The 16,954-nt window shown below is 32.6% G+C and overlaps 3 protein-coding genes across 5 annotated transcripts in view; 2 read left to right on the forward strand and 1 right to left on the reverse strand.

Moving 5' to 3' along the window:
* LOC128992984 (GTP-binding protein Di-Ras2) overlaps positions 1-16,954 on the reverse strand; it is a 291,630-nt gene that overhangs the window by 94,086 nt on the left and 180,590 nt on the right. The window lies entirely within an intron of this gene.
* On the forward strand, positions 2,793-8,049 carry LOC128993348 (vitelline membrane protein Vm26Ab-like). Its single transcript, XM_054417232.1, has 3 exons — positions 2,793-2,898; positions 4,701-4,797; positions 7,656-8,049. Exons 1-3 carry the CDS (start codon positions 2,878-2,880, stop codon positions 7,922-7,924), a joined length of 387 nt encoding a protein of 128 aa, XP_054273207.1. The 5' UTR covers positions 2,793-2,877; the 3' UTR covers positions 7,925-8,049.
* LOC128993219 (TM2 domain-containing protein DDB_G0277895-like) lies at positions 13,142-16,628 on the forward strand. 2 transcript variants are annotated; one of them, XM_054417106.1, is made up of 4 exons: positions 13,142-13,249; positions 15,533-15,644; positions 16,253-16,374; positions 16,411-16,628. In XM_054417106.1, the coding sequence occupies exons 1-4, from the start codon at positions 13,229-13,231 to the stop codon at positions 16,531-16,533; spliced, it is 378 nt and encodes a 125-aa protein (XP_054273081.1). In that variant the 5' UTR covers positions 13,142-13,228; the 3' UTR covers positions 16,534-16,628. The 2 variants fall into 2 exon arrangements, with proteins under 2 accessions (XP_054273081.1, XP_054273001.1); XM_054417026.1 differs by having other exon boundaries at positions 16,253-16,628.

The raw sequence follows: 16,954 nt of genomic DNA on the forward strand, positions 1-16,954 counted from the left end.
ATCAGAATTCGTTATATAATATATAAAAGAAAAAATGGAATCCATTAGGGCCACTCTTTTGAGTCCAGTAAATAAATATGTACATTTATTAATCAGTGATTTAGTTATCAGAGATTTATAATTTATACATCTGTTTTACTAATTCACCAGCACACTGTGTTTTTAGGAACATTATAGGATAGGAATGGTGCTAAATAAGAAAAGTGTGTTTATTGTGATGGTGTTATTACATTATTATTGATTGCTTACTGCTTATAACTTTCAACTCTTGATAAATCATACAATTCAAATCGCATACAACTTCTGATCTTGACTAGTGGTTTTGTGTATGTAAGGTTTATAATATTTCTCGACTGGTTTAGGCTAGGCTAAAATTAAGTACACGTTAACGGGTTACATGCTGTCTGGGGTAAATCTGCATAAGGGGGCCTAGCATTAAATAATTCAGCTGTAATGACTTTTAAATAGGCTAAGCACGTCTTTGTTATAATTTATCTTAATTTTAAATGAGCATATTTTGGTACTTACAAATACCAATATATTTGTTAATCGACTTCCCCACTACCAACAAAAGGAGGAGGTTCTCAATTGTGGCGATGTTTTTTTTTTCTATGTATGTTCACCAATTTCTTTGTGATTCTTTTACGGATCAGTGTGGTTCCACCACCAAAATAACCAGGAGAGTTTCTATTTGGTACCTTATATATTATGTTTAAGTATAATATTTGTTTCGGTGAAAAATTCTGAAAACCTTAAATATTCAACATTTATTTTGTTTACATTTGTGCAGATTGTTTACATTTGTGCAGAGAAGGCAATAAATAGTACTGTAATAACATTCCTACAGCTGTTAGTTGAAACCATTTAAATGAAGCTACAGACAATTCTTCATGAAACGGTTGCTTCATATTGATCAATAAACTATTTCTTGCCATGGAGCCTAAATGAATTACATTGAGAAAAATGCATTTTGTTTTGGTTACAATAAAAAATGTATTTTAACGCCTGCTTCGAAAAGTCCTAGAGGAAGATGATTTGCAATTTCGACTAGGCTATATCTTGAGCAAACAAAACCCCCTACATGACTTACACCACTTTTAGCTGAACCAATCTTTCATATAATATTTTGCAAAGGTACTATACGTGTTAACGACCAATTTTCCACTTTTGAGAGATTTTTAGTGCTGGTAGCTGAGGAATAACTTTCATATTGTTCCAAAAGGCTTGAGACGTTACTGTATTTCTTTTTATAATGTATAAGTATACCGATTGTAGGAAACGATGATGTCTGACATTTCAATGTATCTAGAAAAGACAATTAGTTTTTCACTAGGCCTAATGTAATGGACAACTCTTTCTTTCTTAAGGAATATCTAAAAATGTTTATTTTCATACCCATTGATTATGTAACCTGAACAGGTGACTCAAGCGGTTTTAAAATAATGATTGTTCTGTGGAACTTTTGACTGTGTCAAACAGTTTTGCTTATCAAAAATCCTCAAGTAATTAATATATAAAAAATTATACAGTCACTAAAAATCTTGAAATAATTTATTTTTGTAAAAAAATACAACCGACTTCAAACGCTCTAAAAAGAATGAAATAATTTCAATAAAGCAAACTTTTGTATTAGGCAAGCTCACGTATTTCAAGTCGGCTCGGCTCAAACTGCAAATATGATTGAAATTAAATATTGTGTGTGTATTTTGAAAATCAATAAATTGTAGCTGGATAACATTAATATATAAAAAAAATACAGAACTGTTTTGTTTATATATTAAAGGAAATATTTTCTTGTATTTTATGTTTACTTCAGAATAGATGCATTATGAAAATAACACACACAAATGTTCTATATGATTAGGAAAATAATTTAGTTTGATATTATGATAGGGAAAGAAGCTAGTTAAGTATTAAAACGTTACTTTTCCAAGTTAGAAACATTTAAATGCGTTGTAATCTTTTTAAAGATACTCGTTAATACCACTATAATGCCGATCTCTGATTACGGTAATAAAATAACACTTAACGCATAACTATGAAAAAGACATGCAGATTAACACCTTTAGTTATAGATAGTCACCTGCAATATGGACACCCTCTTTCAATTTTGTATAAAAAATCATCATAGAGTCGCGCCGACTTAAAATACGTGAGCTTGCCTAATACAAAAGTTTGCTTTATTGAAATTATTTCATTCTTTTTAGAGCGTTTGTAGTCGGTTGTATTTTTTTACAAAAATAAATTATTAAAGAAACAGTTTCAGTAGGAACTTTGGGTACATAAGACTGAAACATATCATAGTTAAGGATATCGGATAACATATGCTTAGTTTTAAAATATAAATATTATATTGTTTAGTTAAAATCTAAGAAGTTGATTTCCACTTCTTGTCAAAGGTCAAAATAATCTCATTTTAAGGTACACATAAGAGCATTGAGGTTTACGGTTCGAAAAAAAAATATAACAAGTTATTCATAACTAATTCAAAACTATAAATCAGAAAATCAAGTTGTAAACACATTTTTAAATGTCATAGGACCTAATAAGTACTAAACGAATAAAACTACTCTCCAGGATCAAGAGAGAACGGGAACCACACAATTCAAGGTTTCTTTGAATGTCCACGATCCAAAACAAACAAAGATCACACAGATCATTAGGACGGCTTTTTGTGCCATCGACACATGTTCTAGAACCGTTTGGCATCTGCTCGGCATTTTTTTCCAAAAGCGTCGGCGTCGGTGGGGCTCAGCGAAGGACGCCAGGGAAGAGGCATCCCATCTGGAGGGGGTACACGACTTGAGGGTATAAAACTGTGATAAACCCTACAGTCCTTATCAGTTCAGTCCAGCACAGAACAGCCCCGAAACAACAATGGCCGCCTTCAAGATTCTGGTAAATCTACTTTGCCTTACTTTTACTTATATCTAGTGTGCTGTCTGCCATCATTCTACCGTTAGTAAAAATTTATTTTTCATACTAGTTTTTTGTAATAATTAATAATTATTGAATTTTAATTACAGACCTGAGTTTTGTATAGTGATATTAACATTGCCATTGCTGAACATTTATTAATTTTACCGTGTTTTATTTTTGTTAAAACAATTGTAAGCCACATTTAGTCATATAATCCGCACCCTTAGACTATTTGATTTTTTTAAGAATACAATTTCGAATAGGCTAGCGAATTGTAAACCAAAATCGACATTTTTAAGGTCAAGATGTGTTTTCTATTGCGTTTTGACTAGAGTTATATTAGAACATTTGACTTCAATATTTTTTGGAGTTGATTAACTCCGTTAATAATGACATGTTTGTCACATTCATGGACCTCGATTCATTGTCACTTCGTTCAGCTTACCGGTGCCCATACATACAATATAGCGATTTACTTGGTCCTCTCTAATCCAATACTAACACTGCCACATCAATAAAGCTTTATCGGTGTATATAAGAAGCGCCGAAAAAGAAAATATTACGTTTTAGTACAACATTTGTTAATCTTTTTGCCATGATTTATTAAATTTAAAAGGGTTGTAAAATGAAGGCAACCGTATTCACTCCTTAAAACTTGAGTTTATTGTTAATAACAATTAATTATAACTTAACTTGTTAAGTTCGCAAATAAATCCACGAAAATGGATTTAGTGTGGTAGGCCTACTTAAATACACTAATGAACTATGTGGGATGGCTAAATAATTATTAAGCGAAATAATACCCCCACAGCGGCAAACCTACAGACTAAGCCAATTTCCATTTACCTGGTTGGGTTTTCACTAAAATATTCTCCGAGTAGTCGTGCTAATTGACTTTTATATATGATAGAAATAATAGTGGTTACGGTTTCTATTTTAATATTAGAAACGAATTATTTACTGACTACACTTTTTGGAAGGAATTCTATTTAGCAACTACTACTTTTGGCAGTTATGTCATAATCATGTTGCTTACGTAAAAAATAAATAAAATAAACGTTCGAAGTAAATAAATGAATAAAATACAACTGACTTGATTAATTTAAGTTTTAAGTTATTTTAATTTATTTTCTTTTAAATGCTTTGCATGCTATATAATATGATTCCTTTTCAATTCAACTGCAGAGTTTTTAAAATTCAGTTATAAGTTTGATTTTTGGACGTTCATTGTGTTGAGTAAGTTTTTAGGAATGTTCGTGTAGCTTTTATAGACACTGCAATTACATTAGTAAAAGCAAGCTTGTTATAAAAAAAACATTTAAATGGTCCCTTACTTCTGTGTAGTACGTCCCCATTATAATTTATTAACTAAAATATTTCTAACATTTTTCTCCCCTAACGCAAACAAAAACGGCTACCTGGCTAGTGCTGTTATTTTAGAAGCATTGTGTTTCTAGATTGAATGATACAAAACGTAAAGTGAAATGATGGAACAGGCTCGGGGTGTACTCCAAAGTAATCGAATGAAAACTTTTAAATCTCAGCGGGATCATTTCCCTCCTCCCACCCACTATGCCAAGATTATAAAAAGTTTGATGATTTAAAAATTTAAAACTCCATTTAGTTTTTGTTTAGAGTGATTATAATTGCTTACGTTTGTATTAAATCAATTCATAAAAATATAGATAAAATATACTTTTTATGTAGTCTACTTGAAGTTGTGCATTATATCATATCCAGATTATAGTTAAGCCTGTAACAGTTGAACTGTAATGTTACAGTTCGTCGTGGCTCTAGCCGCCGCCGCCGTCATGGCCGAGGACTCCAGTGTCGCTGACAGGTCCAAGAAGCAGATCTACGGAGGATACTACGGATACGGTCAGTCATTTATGCTATTAACTTATACAAGTGTATCAATACACACACAAGTAGTATCAAAACTATGAGTGTTAATTTTTGATTTGTAAATAAGACAGTTAAAAATAAGTTTTTTTTTAAATAGCAATAATAAAATGTTACACAATCTAAATTAAAATAGATTTTTATAATGATGCCATAAGTTACTGTGCATAAAAAAACTATCTATAAAATTCAACTATATCTTAATTTTGTAGAAGAAAAAAGTTGTTTCGTCCAAAACAGATCATGTTTTTTTAGAAAATTCCACTTAGCCTAAAGGAAATCAGCTATCCAAAGTATCATGTTTCTCACGATAATACCTTGTACCAGGACTAATTTATTTATTACTTTGATGCCCCTCGTAGGCCAAAACACCATTCGCTCAAATTCATCTATATTTATAAATAAAAGTTCATACTTTGTACTGATGTCGTTTATATATTTATACTAGCTGCTGTACCCGTGATTCGCAACGGGAAGATATACCACCTAATCTAAACACTTATTAAGTGGTAACTACTAGTTTGAATTTATAAAACAAATAGACACCAAATGTATATAAAAAAGTATAAAGTACATTGTAATTGTCCTTCTGTTTACATTAAATTATATCAATAGCATTATTTTTATGACAGACACTTTAATCAATCTAAAGCAGAGCCTTGGTTGATGCAACAACGGTTAGAGAATCATTTTTTATTTCCATAATCAATTAAATAGTTTTAGAATAAATACACCTACCACATAGTTGTGTAAAGTATTAGCCTATATTTAATTTATTTAGATCAGCTACCTGAATTGATTGTGAAATTTGGCAGTTCTGAATGTTTACCTTGAAATATCAACTCAAAAGTAAACATTGTGAGTTTTCTCATGCTTCCATGGAGACCAATTATTAATATTTTCTTTTGAAACCTCACCTAAAAACCTTGGACATCCAAATAGTCCAGTCAATGAATGATCCAAAAGTAGGTGTAGAGTGCGTGAGCAGGTAACTAAGCGATTCCTTCAGAAACTTGTTCAGGGGGCTTAGGGTGTTAACATACCAAAAGTCCTGACTCCTAGGTGGTGAGCCAGGGGGTGGAGGGGGGAAAAAGGGGGGGAAAAAGGTACGCATTTTGGGTTTTTTGATTATATCTCGAAAACTATCAACTTTTTGTATACTATAGTAAATTATAAAATTGAAGAAGATTAAATTTTCTCCATGAAAAGTATATAATGTGTTTATTTTGGCTCAACAGATTACGAGTTATAACTTATTTAATTGATATCTTATTAAAATACTCCTTCCATAAGAAATACATGTAAATTAGTATGCGAAATGGGGCGAATCCTATCCGCCCAAAGGAAATATAACTGATATTCTAGAAATATTGACAAAATTTTCAGTAATTTCTAACTCACCTAGGAGTCAGGACTTTTGGTATGTTAACACCCTAAGCCCCCTGAACAAGTTTCTGAAGGAATCGCTTAGTTACCTGCTCACGCACTCTACACCTCATTCCTTGACTGGACTAAAAGGCGTATCCCGAGAGGAACTGAGGGAAGTGAATTGGCCTAAGAAATTCCTAGATATGTGGACCATCTTTGTGCTTAATTTTGGCTGTATCGGTTTAGTATTTAGTCGTGACAGCTGTCCAGACAGACAGACATACACCACCTCGATTATAAAATAGTATAGTAAAATAGTATATAATTCAATTTCAACTAATGAACCAACACTTATTGTTCGTGAACTAAATAAGGAACATACAGCCTTTCGATCGAACTATGAAACGGAGTTTTATAGTAACAAATTGGTTTTCTAACTTTTATTCCATAGAAAATATAATTCACAACATACAAAGACATTGAAATTTTTCAAAGAACCTAATTTTTTCCTTCTCTGTTGCTTAACCTAATTACTTATTGAACCTAATTTATTTAAAGAGGGAATAAATCCGTCATTCAAAAGGAAACTACAAATACACACATACTTACTCTTCCTGTAGCAGCAAACCTGAGTACTCGCTAAATCTAATGTTATTGAAAAATGGAATAAATCTGACCAACTCTGAGCAAATGGAAATTCGCTTAGTCGGCAGGTTTCCTGCCTTGGGTGGGGTATTTATGACTTAATGCTAATTCACGTAATCAATCGTTTTTGGGAACGCTGAACTTTACTCCTTGTAATGAACATTAGGTTAATATAAATACCCCGCTGCAGCAAACCTGCAGACTAAGCAAATTTTAGTCTTTTTAAATTGTAACTAAAATATTTTCATAAAACAAACAAACTTTATTCCAGATTTTAAAAATAACATAAGATTATACGAGCACCAAAACGGGGAAGGATAAAAGTTAAAATGCAATAGTATTGGATGATATAAATAAATTTATCAAGTTTTATCAGAATCAATTGATAATATACCACACAACAGTTTTTTTCCATAAGAAAAACATGAAAAATTGAAAACGAAGAGTTTTAACAATTTTCTTCGTATTGTACATCAAAGCTTCAATGCACAAAATAACTTCTTATTTTAAGATCCACACCATAGCTAGAATAAAAGTTGGGCATTTCAATGTTTTTCATTATTTTCTTATAAAAACCAATAAAATAATTGCAAAATCAAATTAAAAAAACGACCAAAACGATTAAAACTAAAATTTGGTATGTTATAGCCCTCTTGATTCTAAGCAAGGATTGCTGAAAAATTACTGTTCGGAAGTTATATTACTTGATTTTACCCATAAAGTACAATAGTTACTCTCACCGCAGGATAAGGGTTGTTGACAAGCTAATAGGAGAAAACATGTGCTAGATTGCCGATACCCTTAATTTTTGTATGTTCCAGGAGCCTACCCTTACTCTGCATACTCTGCTGGTGCCTACCCCGCATACTCTGCTGGTGCCTACCCCTACTCTGCATACTCTGCTGGTGCCTACCCTTACTCTGCATACTCTTCAGCTGCCTACCCCGCCTCATACTCTGCCTACTCTTCTGCTGCCTACCCCGCCTCATACTCTGCCTACTCCGCTGCCTACCCCTCAGCGGCCTACCCCTACGCCGCCTCTGCCTACTCCGCCTACCCTTCATACGCTGCTGCCCGCGCCTTCTACTGAACACTGACCAACTATGTATTTCTGGATTAATTTCATCCCGGATTTTGTTCCTAATTTGATTGGCTTCAAAATGTTTAAAATTGTTTGGAAAGCAGATACAAATAAAAGTCATTTATTTTACTAAATATCATTTTTTGTAAACTTACCATAGATCTACGTAATTTTATTTAGTTTTAAAGATTTTAGTTTCAAGGGTGTTTTAATAAGAGTGTTCTCAGTTTATTGTAGACTAAGTTTGGCATTATATTGCAAAGTTTTAAACAATTAAGTTATTTCAGTACCTGAATATTTGATTGTTGGCAATATTAATCTTAAAACTCATGTACAAAATTCGCTCTTTGTTCAGAAACTCTTAACAGTCGTTTCCCTTAAATCAATTATACAATAAACGTACTTACTAAACCTTGCATGAATAATTATTTCATAATTTTTGGTTGTACATGGTGTTAACCAGAAAAAAATTAAATAAAAACTTTACAAAAAATGATTGGAAATTACCATGTAGAATCCAAATGTAAATTGTTGTAAAAGAATGTTATTTTGATCATATTTTTGACAATCCCGATACAGAATTAAAGATTTCGTTATTGTTATGCAAATGTTGTACACGAGACGAGTTCTATTTCCGGTGTTCTCGGTAGGTGGTTTCGGCTTGACCGTTGTTCTCACACAACTTTAAATCGAAATGCCACTGGCGTAAACAAAGGCATAACAAAATACTGTACCGCGTTACATGCCTTTAGAGAAGCTTTGCTCAATTTTCTTTTTATCCATCCTAACTACCAGTATATGTCATAGTTCAACCTGGGGTCACAACAAACTATTAAAAAGAAATCTTTATCGTGCAGAACATGAGCTGCATGAATTGTATATTCAACATAAATATGTACATACTGTACTAGGAAATTACTAAATACTAAAAGTCTTCAAGTGCAGCCTTTAGTAACTTACGAGCTGGTTATCTTACTCGCAGCTCGTAAACTAGCCCAGTGACTCACCCAAGTTGTCCTATAGCTAATATTAAAAAGGCTGGAAACGACGACTTTAGCCTCGATTTTTAACGCAACTCACACTATATATAAGCGGAAAAGATTTTTAAAATAACCAAGAACACTATCTATTTGTGAACATACGTCAAGTTTGATTAGTCTTGATGGTGTCGTTGGAATTGGTTAATATTGTGCCACCAATATTGGCCTGAACTAGTTGGTGGCACAATATTAACCAATTCCAACGACACCATCAAGACTAATCAAACTTGACGTATGTTCACAAATAGATAGTGTTCTAGGTTATTTTAAAAATCTTTTCCGCTTATATATAGTGTGAGTTGCGTTAAAAATCGAGGCTAAAGTCGTCGTTTCCAGCCTTTTTAATATTAGCTATAGGACAACTTGGGTGAGTCACTGGGCTAGTTTACGAGCTGCGAGTAAGATAACCAGCTCGTAAGTTACTATAGGCTACACTTGATACAGCCTAGAGATGCTTGGTGAAATATCAGAGGATTGTCATTATTGTTTATACCACACATGGAAATAACACTATTAATAAGAACTGAAATCTTATTTAATGTCAAACCCACCCAGAACAAGTGATTCAAATCAAAAGATATTATACTATTGAAATTTATTTGATATACAGTATTAGGTAAATTCTTATAACATAAATTTAATTTTGTTTAATAAATCGTTTAAATAGATAAAAACTAAATAATCTCTCATATTCTACATATCTTGGGTTATTTGTTGTAAATAATAAAACAATATGATAATCAATAAGCCATTGCTACATGAACGTATGGCGTACACTGTTTGTTCAGTATTTGAAATGTTTTAGTAATTCTATATATATAATGCAGCTGCTAGAAGATATGAACATTTAAAAGAGTTAGAGATTCAAAATTAATTTGATTGCTTATTTACTTATTGTAAAAATGAGTACTCGATATAGTTTGGGACTATTTATTAGCACAAAGCTATCTAAACCCTAGCGTTTCATAGGTAGGCTGATTGTTCACATTCGAGTTACCACTAAACACACCTCATAAAAACCTGTTTCGTAGATATGATAAATGAATTTCAAACAATGGTCAAAGTTGTATACTTTCTTATGTGCATTCAGTAATGACAGTATTAGTTAAATATTTTCCAAAACTCGGGCAAACTTAGATTTCCATAAATTTCGTGAGTGATATTTAGAGCCTACATACTTTCGAACTACCTCATAAGTTACGCCATTTTGTAAAGGTAGACGAATAAATAAAATGTGGATTGCTCAGCCTCTGCCATTGCGAGGCTGAAACCGGTTTAGGTATGTGTAGGGCTGTGTTGGGCCAGGAGATGAATTGTGGTTGAAACATTTGGACGTATCTACGATCAGCGTTGTCATGGCTCTTAATTAGTCTAGCTACACCTTTATAGTCTACCAACTGATGTAAGAGATCAAACGTTGTAGTTAGTGGAACTGACAAAATACAATCAAATGACTATGAACTGTGGAAAATAATACTAATAAAACTACTAAAACTAAAATAGGTACTAAAAATACTATAATACTAAAACTACTAAAACTAATACAGGGAACTATTGTGAAATAGTAGCTTAGGCAAAAATTGCGTAAGGATAGTGTTAACAACACGAGTAGAAAATTCAAGGTTCGAGCCTCGGCGAGTGCCTTAAAATCTTCAGCGAGTGTCGTTAACACGATTTACGCGAAATGCGTACACTACTTTATTTATGACAGTGTTTTAATGCCTAAAAATCACTACTCATAAGAGAGGTTATGTTTTCGTTTATTACCTCTCGTTGCTACTGACAGTGATTCTACGAAACATTGTACCAAACACTAATTGAACCACTTAACAATTAATTGAATTTGCCTGAACAGCTCATTAGTTGAAGTTCAATTCTAATAACTGAAGTTAAACGGCTACTTAAAAAGACTGTCGTAGTTAAAAATATGTGTAGAATTTAGGAACAGTTTAAATAAATCGTTCTAAAAAGGGAATTACTGTTCATACGATTAGAGTTCCATTATTAACGTGTTTCGGGGAACCAACTTACAGCATGAGTGATTATTTAACTACATATATATATACTTGAAATATCACTTAATTCAGCTGATAAAAATTAGTTCCTTTCCATTAAAGTTACTTTCAACAAAAACTTCACTTCAAGAAGGTTTTTGCGTTGATTTTCTAAGATAAACACAACGTTTGATTGTGGAGGTGCGACTATATAGCTTATGCAGTGTAAACCTTTTGAACATGTTCATAATGATGTTACAGTTTGAACAAACCATTATTTGTAGAGTTTCAAAATAGATAGTTATGTCATGCACCTTTTTAGAATCTTTTTACAATCTTATGTTGAGAGTTAAACACAGCGTTTGGGTTAAGAGGTGCGAGAAGATAGGCAATGTAATGTACACTTCTAGAACACGTTTACAAATTGAACACAACATTGTTGACAATATTAAATAATACTAAATGTAAAATGCAACATTTGTTGTCGAGGCGCGAGTGAATTAGGTGACGTTGTGTTCACGTCCAGGTAATATTTTATAAACGATATTGAAGATACTATCAGATTTGGCTCCCGGACCGCGCAACGAGTGACCTATCACGTCAAAGCTTGACCAGCTCGTATGTTGACTCTGATTACTCAATTCAAAAATGTTTGGAAACTGAACAGAAAAGACTCTAGTAACAATGTTCCAAAATATAGAGAGAAAACTTAAACAATCAATCGCATCTCCTTTGATGCGAAATAATGTTACTACCACTTACAAGTAACGTTACGGTACAGCTATGGTTTTAAGTATACTATACGTTTTGACGACACACAATAATTTAATTTAATGGGTTACTTACTACCTATTTCCATTCGACTCAATGTACAGCTTTAGTAATACAGACCTGTAACATAACACAAAAGTTTTTTTTATATTTTTAAATTAATCTTTACAAGTAGGCCTATTATTCTTAAAATTACCAACATCTATCTCATAAAATCTATCTCTTGTATTTATAAAACATCATCTAAAGAATGTTTAACTACTTGAAAGGGATTACTGCATCTTGATGAATGAGGACAAACAAATAAAACAGTATTAGTGAACGAAAGGTATAACACTGGAACTAGGGAGTGTATGTATGGTTACATATCACTTGCTCTATAGTACCGGTACCTCGTTGTACCTATATACCTGTACACTTGCTATGAAGCGATCTACTGGTCTTACAACTCGTACTTCTATCAAATCTGGTGATGGAGGTAGAACCTCTTTAACAGTTTTCTATCACCCGTAACTACTAACTAATACTAAATATACTAAATCACACCAGAACCACCAAATCGATTTAATTAAAATTTCATATGAAGGTACTGTTAGTGTATACCTGGTTAACACATAGGCTTATTCCTCTTCTTATATACTACCTTGGGCTATGTCCTGTGGACTTTCAAAGTTTTAGTGTTAATACTTTATTTGGAATTTTCACTGATAGTTCTCTATGGCAAACACTAGAAAACTCATAAAGTTTATATTTTGCGGTTGACATTTCAATTTAAACTAGCAGAATTATTGAAAAAAAGAAAAAAAACCACTTGATTTCACAACTCCACACAGCTGGTTTAAACAAAACAAATAATAATATTGCACAATGGAAAAAAGTAGAATTCTATCTGCCCCTGAGTTTTTAACTAAGCTTTGAGAATTATTTTCAAGATACAATATATTTTTATGTAAACTGCAACTCAAAGTTTAATAACATTGTATACATCGCCTACTTTAAAAAAAAACCTTTTCCTTAGCTATGAACTCGACATAAAAGTTTGTATTGTTAGTGCAACATTGAACAACTTAAAGTAACAACTTAAAGTAGTTTGTTTGTCAGTTTTCAACTAACCGTGTAAAAGAATGGACCTACAGGTTAAAACGATTACACACGGGATCTTTATTGTGGAGACATATCGTTTGACGAGTAGCTTGAGTATTGATATTCTATCACTTCCTTATTGTCACTTCCCACCTCAGAATGTTAACAATAACACCTCCACTGTGCAGTGTGCAGGCGGGTCTCGGCGCGCCGTATCGGTCTCGCCTTCTGCAGATGTTATCATCAAGTATAGTTACCCTTATCAGCTATCGGGCGAAGAGCTCATTTCCCATATGACCGCATCTCGACGAAGTACAGCACAAGGTCGATGAAATGTCAAACTAGGAGGGGATCTTCAGGGTATATAATCCAAGTACCTTCTAGTCCCTTCATCAGTTCTCCTCCTAAGACCTGACTATCCTAACATGGCGTCCTTCAAGATTGTGGTGAGTGTTATTAATATATTATTTATTAAAATAAAATACAAAATGGATCTTTCTGAGCATATAAAATTTTCTTAAATTTAATTCTAAAGCAATGCCTAAGCCGTTTTTGTGCTTTAATTGTACAAAAAGTAAAATAATATAATAAAAAAAAATCCAAACAAAGCTTGATAAAAAACAAAAATATATATAACACGCTTTATAAGTTTCATGCTTTATTATTATTGATTCTTTACACTATTTAATGGACAGCATAAAATCATTAAAACACAGCTCGAAGAGTATCGTCCTTAAATTTTTACAAGTAGATCAAGTTAACAATGATAAATAAATTTTGCCAATAAAATTTAAAAAGTGAGCAGCTGGAAATACCTTAGGGCTAAACAACAAACGTATATTGCATATTGTATGTTTCATAGATTATTATTTCAAAAAGATGGAGTAAAGCTTTCATAACAAGTAAACAACAGTTCGGTTAAAAATACCCTAATATTGTATTTGTTATTAGATAATGTAAGAGGAGACAAGAGCCACGCACTGTATCATATAGTGTAGATATACTATCAGAGGAATAAAAAATCAATAATAAGATAGTAAACAACTAAGAAAAAACGGAGTATGGCCAGGTTGAGTACCAGTATGTGAAATAAGTTGACTTATGTTCCTAGTTTACCTAATATATCACAGCTAACAAGCGAGGGATGTGTACAAATGTGAAGATATTCATGGAACAGTAAATTATCTGAAGTAAATTATAGCTGCAGATGCTACTACAGAATCGACTAAGTCAAACTATTCCATATGGTGTTACTTAAATTTATGTATGCAATTCTAGCTAGTATTATCGTATGTCTAAATAAGAGACTAAACAATGAAATATTATACGGTAAAAACATTATAATATGTTAGGTACAAAACAATTTTCAACTCGTAAAGAATCAAGATAGGCAAATTGCTGACACAATTATATAGAGTGTTGATATTCTACACATTTTAAACCTAAGAATTATCACAACAATACGTATTAAATTCAATAAACTCCCTTTGTAAGTGGCGCTCAACCACAGAACAACGCTTTACAGAGTTGTATTAATTGCGATCTTTTACCCATTAAAATTTTAATAATCGTATATGTTTATTACCCATTGCGGACTTACTTTCTGTGATCGGTTTTATACTCGATATTATTTCATCACTATTTATTTACATTAACGAATTAATCGATTCTTATTAAACAAAATACATTAGGTATAATGTCGATTTTAAAAGAAGGGTACATACATAAAATACATTTGGGTTCATTGTTCCAAAGCTGAAGTGGGAACACTGTATTATATATTTACGAGCATAAAGAATGTCAACAATTCTTTAGAAATTATTTTCAACGAGTTAGTGAGTGGGTTTTGGATTTTAAGTATTCCAATAAATACAGATTTAAATTTTTTCTATAGGCAATTCTTTTAGCAGTAATATACGATTTTAATCGCCTTTGGTGTAAGAGTACAATAAAAATCCATATAAATCTTAAATTCAGCAATTAATTTAATCATCAATTGAACAAATACTACGAACAGTTCACACTGCATAACTAAAATGTGGGTTTTAAGGGAAGTTGATACATGATTTTATTAGTTTGACCCTTATCAGTGTTTTCTCTTACCTTTATGTAAAGAAAACTTTTCCAACCAAGGTAAATTGTAGTTTTTGTTATTTTTTCCTAACTTTTTATGCTGAAATATATCACTATATATACCACTCACAAAAAGCCATATTTTAGTGAAATTTATTTTACACCTTCATGCATTCAACAAAACGGTGCGCGTAGAGATTTTTACGCTGGCAATAGTATAATACTAAGTAAGTAGGCCTAATTGCAAGCGTAAGTCAATACATGAAAGATAATGAGGAAATAGCCTTGCAATGACTACAAAACAAATACCAAAAACAATATACTTGTTATAAAAGAAAGCTAAACTACCAATTTTCAAGTTATGAATTATGACTTTTTTACAGAAATGCAAGAATAAATTATAAAATTATATTTAATTTTCTATTTTATTCAAAGTTCTATCAAGTAAACAAAGTATTTCGTTGGGCTCAGTATAATAATTATTGCTTGTTAATAAAGAAGTGAACGTCACTAATATCTAGTCAAATCGTAGTTGTATTAATAAAAAACAAAGGTTCTCATGTTGAAAGGGGCTCAATATAAACTAGTAGGAGTGTTTTGAACCCACCTCTAACATATGAGGCCCCATACAGTAACTAAGCAGTTGTCTATCACAGTGTGTCCTCGCCCTGATGGTTGCCGCCGTCCTGGCCGACACCGACCCTGCACCAGCCACCAACGACCGTACCAAGAAGCAGGTCTACAGTGGATACTACGGCTCTGGATATGGTATTATGCGTTGTATTATTTTAGTCAACATGCATTGTGTACAAAATATTTTTTAGCAAGACAATACAGGTTCTACCTGTTCAGCAGTTGTACAAACTCTCTTTAAAACTTCCTCTCTGAGTAGTAGTTATTGATGACAGTCGAGAGTTAATATCACTTAAAAATGATTGTAAAAAAAAACTTTATTGATTTACTCAAGGTATATTTGATTGGACGAAATGTGTAAAATATCGTTTTGTTTATTAGAATAAATGATGAGAGCAAACAATCGTGCTTAACAATAAACAGGCATCTCAACCAATAAAGCTGAAAATGTGTTAATATATAAATAGTACAAGCTAAATAAAGGACCATTCAAGGGATGCATTCCTTACTTGTATGACCTTGTATTTGCTTAAACACCATTGGCATTTGTTAGTTTTGTTTCCAAACTCTGGTTTCGTTACTGTGTTATGTAGACCTCAAGTCGGAGACCACTAGTCAACTGATAGCCCGATGGTAACAATAGTAGGGGTGCACCAAGATTTGGAAGAAGTGCATTTAACTAAGCATAATAGTATTTTAGATATAAAGGTTTAAATATTAATAACAATTTGTATACTTTTCAGGATCATACCCCTATTCTGCTGGTGCTTATCCCTACAACGCACCCTACTCAGCTCCATACACTGCTCCATACACTGCTCCATACACTGCCCCATACACTGCTCCATACACTGCGCCATACACTGCTCCATACACTGCGCCATACACTGCACCATACACAGCACCCTACTCTGCCGCCGCCTACCCCTACACTGCCGCTGCTGCTACTGCCTACCCTTACAGAGCTGCAGCCGGCTACTTGGGTGGAGCCTACCCTTACACCGGAGTTCCTGCAGTCTACTGATAATTCAGTAGAATACCAATAGAATTACTTTTTACCTGAATCTTTCAAATGTAAAATGTGCAATATTAATAATAAACAAGTGCAATATTCTTACATTATTGTTGCAGCTACATTTCTGTCCTATTCCCAAAATTAAACGAGCTACGATATAAATAATGTTACAAGAACATTTTAATATTACGCTTAAGAACATATATTTTTGCAAGTGATCCTAGGTCAAAGCTATTAAAAGCCCAAGCCATAAATGATGATATTTGTGTGTACTCCAAATTTTCAAAAAATCAGAACAAAAATTTCTGAAATAAGGAATTTAAGCATATTATTTGTTGACGGCGTTTTAAAAGACATTAGCAAACTATACGTTGGAACGCAGATTATAAAAGACTTAATCAGACAAACATATACATTAACCATTAGATAC

This window comes from Macrosteles quadrilineatus, unplaced genomic scaffold, assembly GCF_028750875.1.
Source record: "Macrosteles quadrilineatus isolate MER2022 unplaced genomic scaffold, UCM_ALF_1.0 Scaffold_1__1_contigs__length_201487025, whole genome shotgun sequence".
NCBI lineage: Eukaryota > Metazoa > Arthropoda > Insecta > Hemiptera > Cicadellidae > Macrosteles > Macrosteles quadrilineatus.